At 33.9% G+C, this 23903-nt stretch overlaps 1 protein-coding gene across 2 annotated transcripts in view; it reads right to left on the reverse strand.

The window, feature by feature from the left end:
- Window positions 1-23903, reverse strand: part of ASCC3 (activating signal cointegrator 1 complex subunit 3) — a 241478-nt gene that overhangs the window by 180578 nt on the left and 36997 nt on the right. For both annotated transcript variants that reach the window (XM_026038316.1, XM_026038315.1), the window contains 5 exons: window positions 22889-23096; window positions 21996-22137; window positions 21287-21412; window positions 4972-5172; window positions 4376-4516 (listed from right to left, as the gene is read on the reverse strand). In XM_026038316.1, the coding sequence (XP_025894101.1) occupies window positions 4376-4516; window positions 4972-5172; window positions 21287-21412; window positions 21996-22137; window positions 22889-23096 (818 nt within the window). The remainder of the gene's footprint in view (window positions 1-4375; window positions 4517-4971; window positions 5173-21286; window positions 21413-21995; window positions 22138-22888; window positions 23097-23903) is intronic.

The following is a 23903-nucleotide window of genomic DNA, read 5'->3' on the forward strand; positions in this document are numbered from 1 at the left end:
ACATGAAATTTAAATTTCTTTCATCAATTTCGTCCTGTTCCTAATTTAAGATGTCCTAATTTCTGGTCATACATACATAAAAAGTGCAGGCAATGGGAAAAGCATGTAAATGAGTAATGCTGTACAGAATCACTATCTCCATATTTACAATATGTATATTCAGATTTTAATCATAGGCTTGGTACAGATATCAAATAAAAAAAAAAGTTCACATAAATAGAATACAATAGGCCATAATACAGTTAAAAAAAAAAAATCAAAATGCATCTATTGCCATGTCCACAGGAGAAGAAAAAGAGGCAGCAAGAATCAGCTCCACTGTTTGCTTTTACCTACAAGCGTCTCTACACCTTATTAAAATGCAGGAAATGAGTACAGCAGAGAAAAAAAAAAAAGCTGCAGACAAAAGAAATAGAAGGCACCTCCAGTTTATAGCCTTTTTTTTTGGGGGGGTTTAAATAGTTTCAGACTTGATTAGTTTTATATTGCAGATAAGAACTTAAGAAAAAAGCATTATTTCATTTTATTAGTATCAGATTCCAATAGGGATTAAAGCCTTCATGACTTAATATCAGAGTCTATCGGCTGACAGAATCTATCAGGGTGATCATCCATATTACTCAAAGGTCCTGATGCCATTTGCCATTCCCATAACGACTTGCCCTATTCAGCTCTGAGCCTCTCGCAGTCTCTGCTTCACTTACCACTCCTGCCTTGCCATCACAACTACAATTAATCAGCTAATCTTCAAGATGTCAAAATATATTCAGTCCTTCAGGCTATTTCCTCCTCCCAAGAAAAGCATTCTGTACCAGTAATCAGACAAATGCACTTGGCAATGCAAATGCAGCTTACGCAAATTCTCTTTTCATTTGCAACACTGTTTTCTTCCAAAATTACTATCAGTGCTGCAGTATTACCCATGCTTTTCAGTAAGAAATGTCCTTTCATTCCAAACTACTGTTATTTCTAGTATAGACAGCTATGGAAAATTAAAAGGAAAATTAATCAGCTAACAAAGATTGAATAAGCTAAAAAAAATAAAAAATAAAAAAAAAAAAAAAAAAAAAAAAAAAATACAGCTCCTGGATTCAAAACATCCAAAAGTAAAAAGAGTAAATCCTCAAGGAAAGCACTTAAATTATTTAAAGTACAGCAGAAACTAAGTTATAAGCCACAGATGAAGCTTTTAAATGCAGGTCTAAAAAGAGAACAAAGGCCCTGAAAAAAACAAAAGCCTTTTATAGACAGTTATATGGGTCAAGATTCATTTTGCTTCAGATCTTATACATCATATTATACCACAATAAAAAGATACTGTGTTTAGCTAATGGCACTTTTCCTTAATCAAGATCTTGGAAGCCATTCATATTGTGAAACTCCTCAACATGCTCTGCACTTGGCAAATGAAGGGGATACCTCTTCTCCAAATTAAAAGCTCTGAAGGATGTTTTCTTAGCCAAATGTTAAGATAGTTTTGACATAAACTGTAAAAAATGTGAGGATCAACTCTGAAATCAACATTATTTCAGCTTTTACTGCTAAGTAGCAGAGGACAAATATGTCAAGTTGTTGCCCATTTTCTAAGTGACAAGGCAAGTCAGCTTTAACAGGACTTTTCTTATTTTTTTATACACTGGGCTACACTGATGAAAAGGCTAATCTTTCACTTAAGGCCACTGCATATTTCATTTATGCAAGATGCTATAACAAACAAATTTAACTTTTCAAGTTGAATTATTTGAACATTTTGTGATTTTTAAAGAGTTGTGAAACCACCAACATTGATGAAGATTTTTCTTTAAAATATGTGTTACTGCTCCTCTAGATTCCAAGTTACCATCTACCTTAAGGAGTAATGTTTAGAAACAATTGAAACTAATTTCAGATTCGCAAATTTGTTTTCAAATACCATCTTCTTTAATTGTGCAAGGATTATTTTTCTACTAAATCTATGGCTCATGAAAAAGAGACAGACAGTTTGAGGTCCCCGTGAACCTGCAAGTTGCAGGAATACATGTTCTTAAGATGGCTGTTGCTGACAGGTACAGCACTGTATTTCAGTAAATATATACACCATCTTCTGTGGAATTTGAAGTTCTTTAGTACTATGCTGATGACAGAAAACCTCATAACACCTTTTCCATGAATAACCTTGCCTTCTTATTTGTATGTTTCTTGATCAACAATACTAAAAAATACCTTTCATATATTAAAAAACTTACACTACAAGAAAATTACAAACAAAACATACTTATTAATTCAAAAGTTTCAACATTATAACTACTCACATAACATTTTGACTCTTTTTTATGTAGCATTTAATTGATTGTAATTAATTGTAATTTCTGTAAGTACAGAAATATAGAGAGGTCTATAGACTAGGTAAGCTACTTTGTTTTAACAGTTGACTAAATTTGATATCAACTACTACATAACCGTAGCAACAGAGAAAGTATGGATAACTGGTCTTAACCTCAGTGTACTTGGAGTATTATCATGAACTGAGAATTTTCACCATGCTCTGCCATGGATCTAAATTTTCCATACTTACTTGTGTGTGTGGAAAATGTGTGCATAAACATTCAAGAGAAAGTATCTCTTACAGGTTTTTCACTGTCCACTACTTTTAAGAGTTAACAAAGTCTTTAAGAGTAGTTAAAGTCAGCAGCAATTTTTTCAACACTGCAGCACTTACAACAGTTTTCCAGTACTAAACACATGCAGCTTTCACAACCACCTGTTTCCAATACACTGTGGTAGCACAGGGCACTGCTTTCAGACTTGGTGACAAGAACCCATACCTGTCTAAATACCCTTAGGTCTTCTAAAGTTTCAAAAGATAACTATTACTACTGTATTTGTTGCAAACACAGTCAGGGATAGCTGATCTGAAAGCCTGTAAGTTGCTTCTTTCTAAATTGTGTAACACAAGTTCTTCTTTCTAAATTGCGTAACACAAACACTCAGAAAGGACAAGCACCCAAGCAGTCAACAGTCTTTTGACAAGAAAAAAAACAAACCCTTTGCAGTAGCTGAAGCGCTACCCAGAAAAAGACACACCTCATTCTCTCTAATATTTTCAATTTAAACACCATGCGATCATATTACAACAACAGATCACGGCTAAAGTACATCATAAAGCATTTTAAGTGATGTCTATGCATCCAAGATTCATGGATAATACTGTGTCAGCATACCAACAGGCTTATTACAGATAATCAACTGATAAAGAAACAGCAGCTGTAAGGTATTATACTTCCCTAGATTTTTTTCCATTTTTTTTTCAAATTTTTTAAAAAAAGGAAGTGGAAATATAAGATATTTAAACTATGAGAATTGCATGGGATCAGTGAAATTGCTAGGAGTTACTGTTTTTTTAACCAGGTTATTTTCTTCTGCTCTCAGATTGAGCATAGCACTCATTTGTGTAAAATTAATCTGTATTGGAAGGGTACTAAAATTCTTATAGGTAGATAAGTAGTCACTGTGGCTTTCACTGGACAAGATGTGAAAATTAAGTTAAAACTGGAAGAAACGGTTTCCCTTTTTTTTTGTGTGTGTGTGAGAAGAAATGTGGGTCACTGTTTAACATCTCACTTTAATGTTTCCAACAAAAAAAGATCCAGCAAACTGCATATTTGAGGGAGACTGGCAAAGTTGTTGTAAAAGTCAGAAAGCAAAACAACCTTGATTATTTTTATTTTTAAGGTTCCTTTAATTATTGGGCAAACCAGAAATACATTTTCTTGAAAAGCTTGGATTCTATATCCACAACACTGCCAGTAAATATTCAAGGCACAGGCTGCAACAATATGGAAGTAAAATCATCTCATGTATAATGCTATAAATATATGGAACAACAACAGACCTGGATGCCTTCTGGATGAATACAAATGACAGCTTGAAAAGCACAGGGAAAGGCACACAAAACTGTGCTGTGGCACAAAAGACCTTCTCTCCAGGTCTTTTTAACAGGGTTATCTTTTACAATCATTTAAGAATATTTTCTCACATCATAAAAGTAATGAAAAATTATCTATTGATTTAATTCAAAGATTATAAGGAAGTGGAGCACAAGTGTCTATTTCAAAACACAGCAGTAACACTAGATGGGAGAACCACAAAAGTTTAATAAATGTACCATTTTAGCCCATATTTTAAACAACAGTATTTTAATGGTTTTGAATTTTCTCACTTGTCACATTTTGCAACATAGCTAGCATAATTATATGCTCAGTACTAACATTTCAGCTGCTTCACCAATCCTTTTATAATTAAGTTGAAAGGAAAAAAAAAAAAAAGACAGCAGCAGTATGTCTATGGACAGTATACAGACATGCACACAGGACAATATTTAAAGCCTTGAGTGTACCTGTGTTCGCAGAATTTCACCTTTTGACAGTTGCATGTCACCGGTCAACTCTTTCACAGCAATGCCTAGTGGTTCCAGACGCTTACTGAAGTAATTTGTCATTTCTGCTGCCAAAGCCTTCATAGGAGCAACATACACAATCTGCACCAAAAGGACACCAGCTTGATAAATGAGCAAACCCCACAATGTCATTTGTTCCATGGCAACCATTACAAATCACAATTTATTATGAAATATGATGCCAGGCACTTACAGTGAGAAATCTTAATAGTGATATATGAAAAGTAGTTATCTGTGTTGGATAAGTGTGCAGCTGTTTAAAGGACAATGGATTTTATTTATACAGCCTCATCACTTTGAAAATTGGTTCTGCATCAAAGCTAAATGCATTTTCATAGCTTTTCACGTGGGTAATAAGATTTTTAGAACACAAATAAGAATAGCTTTAACCGTAATCAAGTAAATCAAAATTGGCCTATCTTTGACTTGGAAAAATATAATACCCTTGGAAACTTACTGATTTCATAATACATGTAAAACATATAGGTTTCACCTTAGAAATTAAAAAGCTGTTCCTTGGTTCATTAAATTCTTACCTTAAACTCATCCTTTTTGATAACACCATGCTGAACATGCTGCCGAATTTCATGTAGGACTGTTAGCATGGCAATGTTGGTCTTCCCAGCCCCGGTGGGCGCGCAGATCAGCATGTTCTCATTCGTGTTGTAGGCAGTCTCAAAAACTATAGATTGGATTCGGTTCAGTCGTTTCATGCCTTTAAATACAAGTTGTCCAATCTGTTTAAAACAAAAATAAAATAAAATAAAATAACAATACATGTATTTTGATCTTTCACATGTGTGTGTGTGTGCCTGCATGAAAAAATAAGATACAGAAAGCACAACAACAAAAAATAGAATAACTGTTGAAGTATATTTATTACTTATGCACAAGTGCTCTGAGACTACCAAATCCAACCCATAAAGTTTGCATCCATAAAGAAAACAAAATTTATCAGGATAACATGTCTTAAAGTTAATGAAGCTCTTCATCCACATGCTATTTCAGCATTTCACTTTCCTTCTTTTTTATTTTTTTTTTTTATTAAAAGAGTGTGGACAAAATAAATGTATAGCAGAAAAACTACAGAATATCTGTTTCTAAAGTTCTGACTGTATTACTGTTTATTAGCAAAAAAAAAAATCATTAAACCTGCAAGATGCATAGGAGTAGGGTATAGATGTGCAGTATGATAAGCTATAGTGGCTCTTATGGAAGGGGAGACAGCAACACACAAGAAACTGCTGGAGATGATTTAAAAAAAATTTACAGCTAATTGTGTGCAAACAAATTGAATTATGCTAAGAAATTCTCAATTCACATCCTTCTCCCCCCCCCCCAAAAAAAAARAACAAAAAAAAAAAAAAACCCAAAACCTCACACATAGTAACATCATTCAACTTTCTTTGATTATGAGGAAATCTCATTATTATTATTGCTGCTGTTTACCTCTATCTCCAGTAGTATACACAACAAGTCACAGCCTTCAAAAACAAAAGCCCTTTCCTAAAGAAATTTGACAATATTTTTAGAGCTAAGTTACACTGAATATGTTTTTTAATTTTATAAATCAAAATCTTGACAAAAATCTTGAAATTTGGCTTACTGTATTTGCCCTATTCCTCTTGTTCTTTCCACCTCAAAAAAAAAACTTTTTGCTTTTTTCCCTGCTTGTCAGTTAAAAGTATCTTTAGCAAAGAACTACAACAATTTTCCAAAATTACATTATTGAACATGAAGAGATTTAAACATAACTTTCCTTACAGTTATGAGACTGCACATACAATTAAATAAAGCAGACCTTTTAGCATTTTCTTAAGCTCTTGCCTATGGGAATCTATTGATCCTGCCTGTGTTAAGCTTTAAAAGGATAATACAAAGCTCATCATTTTTCCTCAACATTTGGAAGGAATTAAATTTACTGTAGTCATGGGACAACATAATTGTTATGGTTAGAATAAATAAATAAATAAATAAATAAAATTTCCAGTCTGATTTCCTATCAGGAAATCATAATATCACATCACAGATGTCTTCGTAACTATCAGTATGTAAATTAATTTTCAGGAAACACCAGAGAAGACTGGGTATCAAAATCAGCAAATAAAGGAAAAAGAATATCACAATCTCATTATCTAGACAGATGTCAACGATTAACTAAGTTAACATTACTAAATCTCTAAACTATTACTAAATTAGCAAAATAACAAGCTAGCTCTGCTCTTTAAAATGACTAAAAACAATGGAAATTGCAACTGTATGAACATAAATCCTTCTTTATTTACATCTGCCTACTCACCAGGTTTGCTTTTTCAATTCCTGTTGTCAGACTAGCTTTAAACTCCGCCTAGCTTTAAAGTTGAAAGCCATGTTTTCCTTTATGGACACCTCCTACATACCACTTCTTTTTCAGATAAATCAGTGAAACCCCTTTTTCCTTAATGGACTGGTAGCCACTTAATGGATAAGGAGCCACTAGGTAAATGGAATCTATTTTCCTTATTCATTTGGTCATTTTCTTTTTAATTAAAGCTGATGGAGATGCAACTCTTTTTCAGCTTTCTGTTCCACAGCTACTTGTCACCAGGATTCTAGGCAAATCTAAAGCCAGTTCAAACAGAGCATAACCTGAGTGCTACTCATACCACACAATTCAATGTCCGAGTGCCATTTTTATATAAACTTGAATCAATGTGAGAGACCACTGAGAAACATTTATTTCCACAACCCAGAAAAAAGTTATTCAACACCACTCTTACATCTAAAGTCTTACTTTTTACTTCAGTGCACTACCAAGTTCTGCCTCAGGAAATTCACTCATACAAATACCACAAGGTCTTAGGTTTTGTGCTTAAATAAGATCACACTTAATGAAAGGCTTCTAAATTAGCTATTTCATTAAAGTGGTATTTGTGTATCGATGCTCCAAGGGCCATTCAGAAACCAGAAACTGTTAACTGAAAAGTCATTTGAGTCATTAAAGTAAAAATCATGAATGAGTCAGTGTGATTGAGGCAGTGGTCACGCTGCTGCTCAGGAACAGCTCAGTCGTGACAGCAACTCCTGTTCAAGATGGCACAAGCGATCAGCACTTTACGAACAGAGTTTTTAGAGCATCACATTCATTAGCCAGAGCAACTACAAAGTAGGACACGGAGACGCACTTTCTTTCCAAGCAAACCTCTGAAACCTGCTCAGAGGTTCAGACCTGCAGTCTAGAGCTTGCTCTCTCACCCAGACCATTACAGTGCTAATTGCACGTGCTGGTAAGATCCAAGATCTTCTGTTAATCCTTCCCACCACTTTAAGCATTAACACTACTAGTTGGTAGAGATCGCTTGTCAGATATGATTAGCTTCAGCATCACATAATTTCACTAGGTGGCCCAGTGAGCTTTTAAGTCAGCCTCAAGTTATGATGCTCACGTTTTAGTAGCAAATTCAGTACGAACAGATATAGACATAATATAATATCTGCCTCATTCATCTGAAAAAGAATCAGAGAATCCTGAAGGTTGGAAGAGACCTTTAGAAATCATCTAGCCCAACACAGAAGAAAAAAAAAAATACTTCTTAGTATTTTATCCAAAAGAGATGTTTGGATATTATCTCCCTTTGAATAGTCATTTTTCACTTATTAATATATATGACATTTGCTTAAACACTCCTCATTCTTAAAGAGCTTTTGCTCTGTCAGTATTCACTTTTCCAGAGAGTATTCACACACTATTAAACAATTTTTTTCACGGTACAAACTATAGAAATGTTAGTCATTAAGTCCTAGCTTCCAGGACATAAAACAATCCAAGACAAATATTCTGTAATGATGACTTTTATAATGATGACTGTACTACAAAACTAATGAGATTATCTATTTATCATAAATGTTGCAATCATATACCTACATAAAAGTTTCAACATTTTCCCTACTAATTGGTTTGATTTTAATATATGTTGTAATCAATGGATCTTACATAATACAGATGCAACAATCTCCATCCTGTAGTCAGTTGTTCTATTTCATTTTCAGTTATGACTTTTCCATGCTGTTTTACAGAAAAATCTATAGGCCTTGGGGAATCAATTCCCAAAGGTTCTCATTCTGATAAATAAATATTCTCAAAGATATGTTTTCTCCTTTGCTGTATTTTGGAATGTTGTTGGTTAATAAAACCATATACATATACATACACAAACATGTGTGTGGGTGTATACATCTATGTGTGTATGTGTACAAACACACATGCACACCCCTTTTTTAAAATAAATATATTTACATCACCCCAAAAAGCTCTTTAGTAGCCTCTTCCCCCGAACAAACACTTTCTGATTATGCATGTATATATTCACTCCACTTCCAAGGAAGCATAAATTCTATTTTATTACTCCAGATGCATACAGAAATTAATAGAGAACTCTGAGGCTTCCAGGACCTTCCTCTCCTGAATCTACTTTTTATATTCTCCTATATTTATGGATGTTCAAGCTTACCAGATTTAGGAACACTAAGAAATAAAAATGAAACTATAAACAAAGTTTAAATTATTTAAAATACGTTATTAAGAATACTATTGGCTAACCATGAAAAGTAAAAAAAAATGTCTTTCAAAATCTGTATACATATCTCATGCTGACAATTTGTAAAAGAAAATCTGCATGATACTAGGATCTGCTACATTTAGCAGCTAATCTCATGAGTAAGGTTTCATTTGACTTAAGGGAACAATTTTTGTAGAGGACAATTTTTACAGGAGAGAGTGTCATACAAAAAGATAGGAAAATTATGCAAATGCATCAGCTAGAATTTAGGGTTCACTTTGAGCCAGAATCAGCATTGTTCAAACTAATACAAATTACGTCCAATCCAAAATGTAGTAGCTAGAAAGCCATGTGTAATAAAAGAAGAAGCTTGGATTAAAAGCAAACAAACAAACAAAAAACTATTAGACAGATACAAGTAACTAGAGGAACCAAAAACACAGCAAACACAGCACTGGTTTTAAAGCCACATGTCTGCCACAAACCACAGCTAGAACAAAAGGGCAGATTTTGCATAGTGCACCTATCCATGTCACTGTTAATGCTAATGGCAGGGAAGTCAGAAAGAATTTCTAAGAATGACAGACCAGGAAATAAAAAGGGTGAAACTCTATAACGACCTCCTGAAGAAGAGAGATCATCAAATTCTCCTAAATTTGTTTTTAATGTGAATTATTAAACATAATATTGCAGAACACTATGCAACCTTGATATTTTAAATTATCACCACAATGACTGGTCAGGACTTTAACTAGCAAAAGTCATCAGAAGTCATATCCATATTCCACAGTCCAGTCCTTTCCAGTAGCTACCAGTAGCCATTTCCATATTTTAAGTAATGCTAAATTCACTAACTTCACTAAATTCAAAATAAACATTGCATTTTTCTAGATTCTGATAAAGAGTTCAAAAAAGTATGCTGAGTAAAACTTAATTTTGTGCTTTAAAGTTGTGTGTAAAAAATAGTACATACAAATCTAGTCAGATGGGAGAACAAAATCAAGATACACAAACTACAAAATTATTAATGGTTTGATTCATATGGGAAGCCATCCTAAAATCCTGATCAAACATTTCCTCTCCAGGTTTTCAGGCTCCATATTAGGAAAGATTCTGTAACAGTTGTTTTTCTGACAAAATTATCTCATTCTCAGAAACATGAACATCATGGGCAATTTTTATCAATAAAAAGATACTTCCATTAAAGAGCAATCAATCTCCATTCAGTCTAATGCCAGCACACTGTCATTAAAAAGTATATACAAATTGCCATGAAATTTAGTAGTTCTCTACTAACTAGTGCAAGATTCCAGTGCAAGTTCCTTGGGAAAACAATCAGTAAATAAAAAGCTAGACAGTAAATAGAAATTGAAAATTCAAAAATGAGAAATATTTGTTTTAAAATGATCAATCTCATCTATCTACTCTCCCAAGGAAGGAACAAGAACTTCTCTGAAAATAAAAGGTTTTTTTGAGAAATATTTAACTGCCTGCAAGACAGCTAATAGGCCATATATAAGCTGAACAAAAATCCTTTCAAGTCAACAGAAGTATTGCCAACAGCATTACCTAAACTATTCCCCTTCATGGACTACACTATATGAACTACTTAAGCAGTCATACATTTTCTATAGTTCTCTGAATTATTCAACCACTAATTCATATTCACAATGAGTAATAATCACAATGAGTAATATTTGGTTGCTCAATATTAGATATGGGTAAGACTTCTGTATATATAGACCCAAAGTGAGTCTCATGGCAATGATATGAAAAGACCACAGCTCCCCAAGGTCTTCACAGCTCAGGGTTCCTGACAGCTTGGAGAGCATCCTCCTCTACTCTCCCTCCCTGGACGAATGGTGTATTACTCAGCCTGCTTATAATATGACAGAAGACTATAGACAGAATAATTATATCCTCTGGTGGTCTGATTTGAAGAAATGGATAATAAAGTATTTCAGAAAGATTTTTCCATAAAAGTAACGGTTTCTGCAGCATAGCAAATGTACACAGATTTACACATCCCAACAGACACACAGGCGAGATCCTGATTTCTATGAGTCGACTGTAAACCCAAAAGCATCTGTCTGATGTCAGGAGAATTACTCCAGACTTACACCAGTGAAACAGAAATCAGAAGGCAGCCTCTTGTGATAGGATTTTGACGTCATTTGCAATTTATACAGAAAAATGTATCCCCAAATATGTAGCTAATAGCAAAATAGCAAAGAAAAACTGTTGACAGTTGTGGCACTTTCTAATAACATCAAAAGTTAAAATAAAGCCCTTACAAGGGGTTTAGTTTAATTTGCTTATATTTCATCCATGTTAACAGTTTCATAGTATGAGAGGTTTTTTTTCCGCTCTTACTATACAAAGCTGTTAGTGTGGAAGAGCAAAATATAATAATCACTATGGAGTAAACATCTAAAATGTTATTGCCCTTCACAGCAAGGCTCTGCCTGCACTCATGGCAACCTTCACTCTCCCCACTCCGGGGGATGCAGCTCTCAGGAAGCTGGTGTTTATGTGCCACAGTCAGGCTATTTTCAACTCACAGAACCTTCTCCCAAGTACTGAAGGAAAACTGACCCTCATCTCTGATCATGGCCACTGGTTCTAAAGAGAAAATGTCATTTAAGGCACAGTGTTAAGGACATAACAGCATGGAAGAAATCAAAGGGTTAACTGAGAAAACGCTTTTCTAGTTGCTCAAGAACAGGCGCAGAGCAGGACAAAGCAAGACACCAAGGAATAAGAAAAATAAAGGCATCATGAAGAATTACCTAAGCTTTGGCCATCCATGAGAAAAATACTAAGGCACACTATAAAACTTGAGGCATTTTTATGCAGCTAGTCAGTGTTGCCAAATGACATGGTTTTAGTTAGACTTCTCCAAATAGAGAAATAGAATTTGAAAGTAAAAACACAAAAAAAGAGGCTGCTGAAAGTAGCCCAAAAGGTAAAACCTAGAAAATCTGGTAGGGCTGGAGAGCAGTGATGGAAACAGCAAGCAGTTCTTGGCTGGACCTGAAAAATGGTGAGGACAAGAAAGAAACACACATCTTACCAAGCCCATCCTTGGGCTTGGTAACACACCCTTACCAACACACACCCCTACCAAGATGATCTGAGCCAAGCCCAGATCATCTCCATTCCACATGGATTTACAGTTCTGATTGAAGAATGGCTCTAGAAGATTGCTGATTTAGAAATATTCCTATCCTATTCAGAATCAGGGAACCAAAGCAAAAAATGGAGGAATATTTGCACAGAATTTTAAGCTTCTTTCACATATTTAGATGACAAAAAGAGAAACTGCCTCATGTTTAGAAGCTCCTTGGTGACATCTGGAAAAGGTCTGTCCAAAGAAACGTTGGAAATAAAATCCTCCTCTTAAGAAAATGTCAAATGTCTGCTCTGGTTCTTGAGCTGATGATGTGATATTATTTATATTATCTCACTCATGATATTATCTCACTCGTATTTTTCCTTCCTCCTTCTATGAAGTTTTCTTTGAAATTATCTTATTTCTTCCCTCTACTTTTAGCAAAAGAAAAAAATGAGGCAAGAAGCTGAAAAATATTTTTTTTCTGAAGCAAAACATGATATTAGAACAAATTTCTGGTCTTCTGTTCTTTTCCTTACTCCCAAATAAAGAAGCATCACACCAATTCAATGAATAATAAATGAAGACAAAAAAAGACATGAAGATGTGATAAGTGTAAAATGGAATTTAAGTTGAATTCAAAGCTCCTGCTCTTGTTTTTACATTGATATTAATAGCAGCATGTTTTTCCTAATTTTGAGAAAAATCAAATTCTTTGTTCAGTGTGACAAGTAACTCCTGTAGATGGATGGATAGATGTGTGTGTGTGTGTGTATATATAGATATAGATATATAGATAAAATCCTTACTTTTCTGTAAATGAAAAGCATTGTCTCCCTTCTCCAGGTTAACCTCCAATATATTATAGAGTAAATAAATAATTATCTTTTTTTAAAAAAAATAGTCTATTCTTATATGAAAAGAAAAAAAATAGTTGTGGTTAATTCAAATATTGTGAAAATTTAGAATTTTCCATGTTAGCACTTACTAAATTACCTTGAGGTTAATGAAAATTGTAAATCTGAGAAAAATAGCCTATTAGATTTAAAGTCAACCTTTCTGTAAATTGGCTATTCTATCTCAAAAACTTTTTTAAACCTTGAAAAATATAGTGATTTTGAAATAAAGCCCTTGACTGACAATCTCAATTCTATTTCTGTTACTGAAAGACCCAGGAGAGACTTATCAAAGAGAAAACACTCACATTCTGTAGGACAGCAGTGAAATTTGTGCTAAAGACATGCATTAAAATTAGAGAAACTACAATTAATATTTTCAGGAAGATTTAATCTATTAAACATGATAGCATGTCAGAATTAGCATGTGCAGTTCCCTCATGAAAATTTTAAAATTCTCACTTAAAGATTAAATTTCATAAAAATGAAAAATAATATTTGCCTTGAGTGTAAGCTTAATTATCATATTAAACACCATCTCATATTTTGTTTTAAATTGAAGATTGATTGTCACTAAGAACTAGAATTTGACTTCAGGTATGCTATTAAAGGCAAAGCAAACTACAACTAAATAATTACTCTGTATTGGATTTTCACTTGAGATTCATTGGGATTTTCACTGAGAAACGGCAATATCCTAACAAGGCAGAGGCACTATTTACTCTCCAGACTTAGTTATCCTATAACACCTAGGAACACTGAGCTGTTTTCATTAAAACATTTACAAATCCCTGCATGTGTTTTATAATAAAAATTCTCTATATTCAGTTAATGTGACAAATATACCTCTTTAAAGCATGAAAATTGCTCTCTCAATTTAAATATTTCACTTATTATTTTGATTTAATGAGGTCAACAGATATAACAGCTGCAAAAGCAGCAAGTAGATATAATTGGATTTCAAACATTACAGTGACTAAGAATGAGAGAAAAAAAAATGTTCTGAAACCAGAAAGCTGGATCTCTTTGACCTACATTAAGCTACAGTGTTGTAGAATACGTCTACAATATTTCTTATATTTTTCGTGGTGACTGGTATTACTATACAAAACTTATAGTACAAATAAATGACTGAATTTATTGTTAATACAATGTCAAAATTTGAAGCATTTTTTTGAAAATAATTTAAACCTATTGCTTGTCAGTAGAGCAGAGTGACAGTATTTCATGTAATAGTATCTTTTTAAAATGCAGCTATCTTTCAGTATTTCTTCCATTTAAAACCCCTAATGAATTCAATACTATTTTAAACACAACAAGGCCTTAATTGCATCTGTTCATGTAGAAACCAATATGTAAACAGTTTAGCAGAAGGGCAGAAGGTAATTTGTGTAGTATGTCCAACATTTTATTTTAGCTTGCCTTAAACACATATGATAGAAACTATTTATTCTTATTGCTACCTAACAAAAAAAAAAAGGAAAAATTAGCAGCTCTGATGGATAACTACTTTACATATAAGGTACTCAATAGCTTTAACTTATCAAGTAAAAACATGGGAACTGAAAATAGAAGAATATTCTTATAGAGATAAATATTTGTGTATCTTTCTACAACTCAATTTGCTTCTCTGTTTCCATTAATTTCATACAACTGCTAACCAGGAATACAGTATACATATAAATGGCTTTTTTTCCTAAATTTTATTAGAGAAAACTGAAAGAACCACCCATTCATTTTTTCTTACAAGAACACAGCTATTCTATTCTCCCAAATCCCAACTATAGTGAAAATACTCCGAGAAACTCTTCTACTTGATCTCCCATAGGAAAATAACAAGTAAGTGAGGGAAGATGAACATGTATCACCAGTGTGTGGCAACAAGCAAATCTTAAAGACAGAATATAAGCAGCTTTTTTAAAAAAGTGGAGAAATTTATCTAAAGATTTCTGACGGCAAAACATATTTCTGTGTATTACCCTGCAGAGCTAATCAAACATGCTGCAATGAAAGAAAAACAAATATACTCAATATAGACCCTTGAGAACCATCTCTCAAACCTAGACAAGCAAAAAATGGGATCCTGCTCTTTAAAAGCTCTTCCATATTAACCATCATCTCATAGCAACCACACACAGCGTAGCTGCAATTTTTGGCTGACAAATCCATATCAATTTTTTTTTTTTTTTTTTTTTTTTTTTGGTAAAACAAGTTCAAAGAGTTCAAAGAATAGTATTCCAGCAAGGAGCTTCTGCAGATTCCTACTGCTCAGGAGCAGTACTCTTTGGCACAAGTTACATTTTTCTTTTAGGGATTCAGAATTCATTTTCATTGGCTAGATCTTTACACAAATTACAATCTGTCAGGTAAAAGTAGACACTTTGTTAGATTACTTCTAGCTACAAGCAGATGTATCTGCTCCCACAGTAGCTCAGCAGGTGTTTCCTTTACTGGTTTGCTTGTGTTCCCAGCAGACTTTCAACTATTTTAGAGGCACATATGCATGCACACTTGGCAGATGCTTAAAAAAAAAAAAGAGCTTAAAAAGAGCTTAATGCTTTTCTTCAAGTCAGATTCAGCCATTTTGAACTTACATTAATACTGAAAAGCCCTTTCTTTTCTATTCAGGTTTATCTTTTGTCTCAGAAAGACAGGAGTGTGTGAAATCTATAAAAATATGCAACTCTACTAAATAACATTTCTCAGCAAATTTTACTTATCATATAGTATACATCACAATTTAAATAACAAACCACAAGAAATGTCTTTATATTCAATAAAATGTTTTTATTTTTTTCTTTCTGTATCAATCTTTATCAGTGTTACTCATGTGTGTTTTCATTAAGTATTATAAAATAGAAAGATACTTTATTAATTTTTCACAGAATCCTATTTGTTAGTTTCTCTCAGAGTATCCTTGTCACCTTTAACATGTTCAGTGTATTAAGTGTGGCTTATTCATGCACCACAAATATTAAACTTCTTCCAAAACTTCAAAAGGCTCTTACAGGATTAACTTATACAAATGCTTTCCTAATAATGTTGAGAATGTAATGTTTTAGCAAAATATATATTTTTTTTTTTTTGACACTTTTAAAGAGTATAAAAGGACAAGACTATAAAACATTATCAACTAAACTGCACGTGAAACAACTGGCAACTAAAGAAGAAATAATCAAACCATACTGTAAGCAGAGTCAATTTTAAATTGTTACCAAATAGGTTTAGACATCAGATTATAGTTGAAAAGCAAGGAGAAACCAGCAACAATAAAGAGATTTCACCTTTGTGAAAAGTCACCCTAAATATTTGTATGGGTGAACTACAGAAGCACATACCCGAGACATGTCCTTCCGTCAGGATAATTCTGAAAAGAATCTTTAACAACTTTACCAATACCAAACACAGCAAATAAATATACCTGTTGTGAACCTGTCAAAGGATGAATTTATGGAAGGCCAAAAGACAACCCTATTCTGGAAAAGGAATAAAGTTATATTGCCAATTGTTTATCAGGGAAACTGTGCAATCTGAAAATCTCAATTCAAATGGTTACCTAAACATTTCTCCAATATCCCTTGCAAGCTAAAATTTTAAGAAAGTATATTGCATTATTTCCCCATTCTTACAGTACCACAATAATAAAAACCTGTTTTTGCTATATTTCTCCGGTGTCTATTTTTCCCATTTCTGTCCTTTTAAGTGACCACAAAACAGGAATTCAGGCTGCAACATAATGCCCGAAGTATAAGCCATGTTATACAAACACACAACTGAGGGTGCAGCTGGAGCCAGTCCAGGCTTACAGTTCACCAGTTGTATAATGCAAAGCCCACAAATATCAAGGCGCATACATTTATTTCTGTTATCATCATTCCACCCTATCCCAAAAGGGATTAACTTTGGCATTACTTCCACAATCACGGATCGACACAGGTTGTTTTAGAACTTGCAGACTGCTGCTCAGTGAAAGTTGTTTCTTGCTCTTCATAAGAAAATTCAACATCCATTTTTACTTTAGCCATCCTACTTCCCAAGTTATTCTTCACTTTCCTTACTTTTTTTTTTTTCTCTTGTAACAGACTTTCATCTGAGTAGCAGACACCCATGTGCTTGACTCTTCTGGCATATCTACTCATATCCCTTCCGTATACAGATCTTGGTTACACTAAAAAAAAGATGACATGCTTGCTCAGTCAAAATCCCTCTGTGTACATTCTGTTCATTTATTCTCATTTCTATGTCAATCTCTATTTCTTGCCTTCTTTTTCTAAGATATGCCTTGCTATCATTATCACTGATGACATTTTCCTTTTTTCTTGAATTTTTGTGGCACTACTCCAACAAAAATATTTATCCTCAACTAACCTTTTTATAGATGATTAACCTCTTTTTCTCACATTTCAGTAATAATGGTAATTATTTATTCTAATTTATGAAATCTTTACATTCTGATATGGATTTCAGAGACGTAAAAGTATTGTCATTTCATGCGAAAGTAGCTATACATTCACCTATAAAGTATTTCTTGATTGCATATTTATTCTCTGATTACACATTTACTTCTCTTCTATTCTCTTTTGGGTTTGTTTCTTTCTCTTTCATAAAGCCTTGCAGTCTCTGAACTATATAAATACATATATGTTAATGTATGTACGTAAGTACATCATAATATCAAATATAATTAAAAAGAGACTGGAGTAATTATGATATGTTTTCTTTTAAAATGGTATCTGAAACAAATCAGATTATTAATCTGGGACACAATAAAATCAATGACTGCCATGAACAGATATAGAGCAACTTATTTGCAAAAGAACGTTAACATTTAAACTAATAAAAAGGTTTTAACAATTGGGAAAAATGCACACTATCATTTATGGGATTACAGGCTATATCTATAAAGTAAACATATTTTTCAAATTGATTTCCAAACACTTCTCAGCAAGGGGAAGATATTTTCAGTTGCTGAAAGGCAAAAAGCTACTTAGCATTCATAAAATCATATAGCAGTATCTAAAAATCTGGAAAGCCACAATAAAGGCACACTTCTTTAAAAAACGATTACATTTACTGAGCTAAATTCAAGTACAGCAAATGTCCTCCAACTGTAAGTTAATAGCTAGACCTCTGATACTGTGGAGAAGAATTCAGAAGTCACTCTGCACTAGAGTGCATTTCACCAGTTTTAGATTACAGGTAAGCTTTACAGTAAAATCTTCCTAGTGCTGAATTAGTAAATTATTTCTAAAATGAAACAGAAGTTTGTATCAAGATCAACATTTTTTTTTTTCCTTATATTAGCTTGGACTAATGATTATGGAACTGGTACAGTTTTCTCAGAGCAATTTTCTTGCATACTTTCATTAGTTGAAAACCAGTCAATGCGGTCCAAATGTCAATTGTGGTTTGGAAAATATGCACATGAAATATTCACTCAGATCAACTTTTGAATAAATGGTCAAATGTTCTGAATACGGAAAAAATGTAATTTATGCAGAAACATCTATATGTTCATGCACTAAGCTTACATTTCAAAGCATGAAAACGTCACAAGAAAAAAGGGAATATTGATTTTGTAATAATTCCTTAACATAATGCAGAGGAAAAAATCTTATTTAGACCATTAGGTACTACAAGTAAAAGGAAATGAAAATTGAATGAAACAAGAAATAAATCCTATTCTGAACACCCCCTCTGGATAAAAAGTTGATGTCATTTATCACCAATAGCAATTTCTTAGATAAAGCAAGTTTTCACAGACTTGAAGAGGGACTTTCCCTGTCCCAAGTTTACTGCTTTAAAGGTACATTTATATGCCAAAAGGCTAAAGCACCTTTATAGTAAGTACAAAAAATACATTTCAGTAATAGTCAAGCTGCATGTTAAGCAACCAAAGCTAATAAATCTAAAGTTTTGTTTATTCTCTTTTTAAAATTCTTGTAACAACCCTGCAGACACGCCAGGCACCCATTCCTGGTTCCCACTGAAAAAAGGGGAAGGAAAGAAAGAATATTGGAGAAGACATGGGGAGCTGGACTGTGGCAGGAAGTGAAGCAGCACAGAAGGGATCACTTTGAGAACAGCAGAGGCCTAATGCCAGTAACTGGAGACAGCTGCCCTGTTAGGCTTTTATGTTATGGCAGATTGTGAAAGGCGAGTCAAACCTGATATCTCACCTGTACTGCACAATGGCCTCAGGTAGGAATGGTATCCACAAAATTTTTGGCAGAAATCAAAACGGAAATATAACAGAAATACAGGAAAAATACACTGATTATGGCGATAGTTTTCTCACAAAATAGACCACCTAAGGATAAAGTCAATTGCCTTATATTTGTACTGAAAACAAGATGAGTGCATAGATATAAAAAGATGTCATTTGGTTGACTTTGAGAAACACATTTCTCTTACCTCTGTCTCATGTTTATATCAACTTAGGAAGACAAGAAGAAAAGTAGAGTGGTTTAAACTAAAAATTGCTTGAGCTTACTTGTTCCCATGATTTTGGCTAGCAGTTCATACCCACTAGCAGTGGGTATGAAAATATTATGTGCCCATTTCTACTGCAGTGCTGAGTGCTAAATTGAGCCACATGTGATCAAACTTGAAGGCAAATGATAGTTCACTGCTGATTGCCTTGCAGCCTCTCATAAAACACATTGTGGGTTTTTTGGATTTCTTTCTCTTAGGTGAGGTGTGCACTCCCTTAGCATATGTGTCAGGCTACTGTTGCAAAACTGTTTCAAAGGATTTAAAAGAGAAAACAGTCTGGACACAGTGGATTGTTACTCCTTATTCTAAATAATAACAATAATAATAATAATAAAGTTTCTAATGTTTTCTTGGTCACTATCATCTATAAATTGCTTTCTCATGTCCTAAAATTGTAATTTTTTTTTTCAGAAGACAAATCTTACCCATCAGAGGCTTCATACCGTTATTTAACTTTGAGCTAAAAACTGAATCTCCAGGTGCTTTGTCTGTTAGACAAAAGGCAGTGATGAGATGCACAAACAACCAGCCCTGGGCAACAGAGCTTCCATTTGTGAGATGGTTTCAATATTCAACATTAAATCAAATGAAGAAGCTTTTTCTTTTTCCTGAGTCTTTGCACCACCAGTGACTGCCACCTCTACTGCCCATATGAAGACTTGCATAGCATCTCTTGCCACTGCATAGACAGCAGCTCCAGAGCAGTTACCAGTAGTTCATACCAGGTGACCCTTTCCCATCAGGCTGACAGGATTTAAGAGAAGGGAGAGGACTCCCATCCCACATGGAGCCTAGTACAGAGGGAGATCTGAGGACTTACTACTAGTTGGACAGTGGAAAACAAGAGCACAAGCACTTGCAGTTTGAAGGCAAGTCAGCTCTGCTTTTCAAGTACAGCTTTAAAGTCATCTATTTTCTGTGCATAAAGAGACAATCTTTTTTAAGAGAAACACCAAAATTATTTGTTTCTTTGAATAAGATTAACAAATTTCAGGACCTGAAGACAGAAAAATCATGTAGAGTGTCATAAACACAAACATAAAACATTCTTCTTAAGCAAATATGGCTTGCTCTTTATGATAGTTTTCGAAATTAAGAGCAAATTTTTCACGTTAGGAAAACAGATTTGACATTATAATCAGGAATAAGACTGCAAGTTTTAGGCTTTGGGTACTAAAAATAATTTGGAGACGTTATTGTGCTAGTTTATTTTTCCCTTTTGCACTATTTTCCTCCACCCTATTTATAAATGACTACAATCTAAAAGCTAATGTTGGTTTTGCCTGCATTTTTACCATAGCTCTTTAATTTCTGTCCCAAAGCATTACAAATAGCAATTTGCTTTCTTCCATTAGAAGCAGTATTTCAAAAGGTTTTGCACCCTGTTCAGTCTCTAAAATCATATCTCACCATAACCCATAACAAGCATCATATGAGAAATCGATTATTCTCACAGACAGAAAAACTTAATGCTGTGCAGGATGAAAACAAGTCGCTCTGCATCACGTAGGGGTAGAAGCTAGAGCTCACTTTTCAATATCGACTCCAAAAGGAGAATGGAATGGCTAAGGTTTTTTTTTTTGTGTGTGTATCTGTTAAAACAAATTTTTTGTTTATATTGTTTTTTTAAGATCATTTTGGTAACCCAATTCACTGCTTAAAACTTTAACTATCTGAACCTGTAATGCCAAAGGAATTGAGAAGTGTGGCTGAAGAACACAGGGTTAAGAGCAGGAGCTTCTGAAGTCAGACAGATCATCAAATGGCTTGATCAAATGGATAACAACATGTTCATAGCACTTTTACTCACCTCATCTAAATCTTTAATATAAACTATTTTCTCTTCAATACCAATAGGCATGGGTTCACTGTGAGGGATCTTCACTTCTTCATACATTTTGTTGTTTTCTCTCTGGACCGTCTCTGGTAAGAACACCTGTAACAGTATGACAGGAAAATTAATTTCAAGTATGAAACTGGAAAATGGCATTATTTATAACCCTCTTCAAACAACAGTTTATCATTTTCATTCACAAAGATGATATGGTTGCATCCAAAATAAAGCATATCCACACCAGTTCATTTTATAAATGGCACAGAACCCCCCACAATGGAAAATCATCAGTTTTACTGCTCAGAAAATGATTCTAAAAAGAAAAAAAACTTAGTATCTAACTTTATTAAATTTCAAAAGCCATCATGTCTGGAATTTCATAAAGAGTTCATTTTATTAAAGTCAGTGGTTTCTTAAGAGATAGAAAGGAAAAATAGCATCTTTAATGACTTAAGAGGCCCTTAAAGGAAAAAACAAATAAACTACTCAGGAGTGAAATTACTTCTTATATAGTCAAAATAAAAACAGAATATATGAAAGTATGTAAAACCCTCTGCAAATAAGCAGTTCATACACAGTGCTAGGACTAGTAGCAAAACTTCAGTGGGAACAAAAGAAATCCTGCCACACGTTATTTCCTGGGAAAGCTGCATTGTTCAGGGAAGGTCATGCACCAGATGCGTACCTTGGCACCTCCAATAAAGGCTGATGTTTTCATAGCTTCAGCTCGGGAATCATAAACATGTGGATAATGTATTTTTTCAAAGTCCGTCTCTCTCTGTCTGCCTAAAACTGGCATACTTCGAGCACTCAAAAGTGCTAGTTCTCTGTAAGCAGAAAAACAAGTGGAATAATTCTGCTAATCATAGGCTGCCTTCACAAAAAGGGGATACAACTACTGAAATGAAAGCAACAGTGTGGCAATTTTAAGTAAAAAGACCAGCATTGTATTGTAGTAAAACAAGTAAAAGCTCTTTTTTAATTATTAGCTAGCATAGGTTAAAATCAGCTTCTGTAACAGTCAGTGTAGAAAAAAGACAATCCAACAAGCACCGGGCTTCCCTAAATATAGTTTTGCTTCTCTTTAAACAATACTGCAGCATGTATTGATGTTCGAATAGGAGTCCCACTACATTTTTCTCAATACAAAAGCCTCCTTGTCCTCTCCCTCCTCTCTTCGCTCTTTCTACCTTTAGATGGCAATGTGGAAAATAGTACCCATTAATCTGGAGAGCGAGAGGGAGAAGAGAGAGAGACAGCTCCGATACATTTAGCAAACGCTTCATAAATCGTAAGCTAGAAGCGTACGCACAGGACCTAAGAAAGATGGCCTGCTACTCTAATCTGCATCTCTACCCCACATGCATAAGATCAAGGAAATTCTAATTAAGCAGATCACTGCTTTCTTAACCAAGAAATTAGGTTTTCATATTAAAAAAAAAAAGCTATACTTTTAATGAAATGTGACTTAAAAGTCAGAATCACCTAATCACCAAAGCAAACTAAAAGAAAATAAATAATTACATGTTAAAGTAGCAATTACAACACAAACATTTTTCAGCTTTTGGCATTTATTACCTTTGCATCCGCAGCTCTTTGGGATCAAAACACATTAGTCCTTCTCCAGAAACTTCTCCATCTTCTCCAGCTTGTTTTTCTTTTCTGGCATTCCGTTTTTCTTCCCGGCGATACTGCTTCATTAACAACCTTTCCTGTTCAGACTGAATTGTAACTTGACAACCATAATTGGGTTTAGGATTTTCTCCCACAAACTTCTTGCACTGTTCTGAAACAGGGAAAGAGGCATGCATCTCCTTGAGTACTGGATTCCATCCCTTCTTTCTTTAGCTTTCTTTTAAAATGTCTTTCACTTCTTTTTCTTTTTAAAAATGATAGCTTAGCTTAGAATGACTTTGCACCTCAAGAATCTAAAAGATCTCAGAGTCTATCTCCCCAAAGTAGGATATTTAAAGTCCTATTTTTACAGAAACAACTGCAATTCAAGAACTCCCTCCCTTCATGTGAATCAGCAGCAGAACTGGACCAAGAAGAACCAGAACTACAGCACAATTACCCTAGATAAATCAAAGGCAGCAGAGCCCTGCCTAGGCCAAAGCTGTTTTTTAATTGATGATCAACACAAAGGAAGAATCCAAGTTTTTCATATGTAATGTCTTGCAGATATTCTTTTCCTTTTAATTACACCAATATTTTCAAATATCTATTTTTTATATTCTGCAAACAGATTAACTTCATTAAATTTTATTGAATGTTATGTATTTGAATCGCGTTCAATATGTATTCTTGTAATCTACCTCTGAAGCTGAAAATATTTTTGAATCAAATATAAACTACTGTTCTGGAAGATGTCTGCTACTTAGTTTTCATCTGCAGTATCAGTGAAAACTCCTACTCCTTCTCACAGCATGTGTATTTTATGATATACACAGCATGTATATGTTATGATATACAGCATGTTATGATATACATGTTATGATCTCACAGCATGTATATTTTACGATATACATAGGCCTGATTTCAAGTCCCATCTGTACATTTAGATACTCCAGCCATATTCTAGCATTAGGTATCC

Source organism: Nothoprocta perdicaria, unplaced genomic scaffold, assembly GCF_003342845.1.
Source record: "Nothoprocta perdicaria isolate Ctin4 unplaced genomic scaffold, notPer1 scaffold_207, whole genome shotgun sequence".
Taxonomy (NCBI): Eukaryota; Metazoa; Chordata; class Aves; order Tinamiformes; family Tinamidae; genus Nothoprocta; species Nothoprocta perdicaria.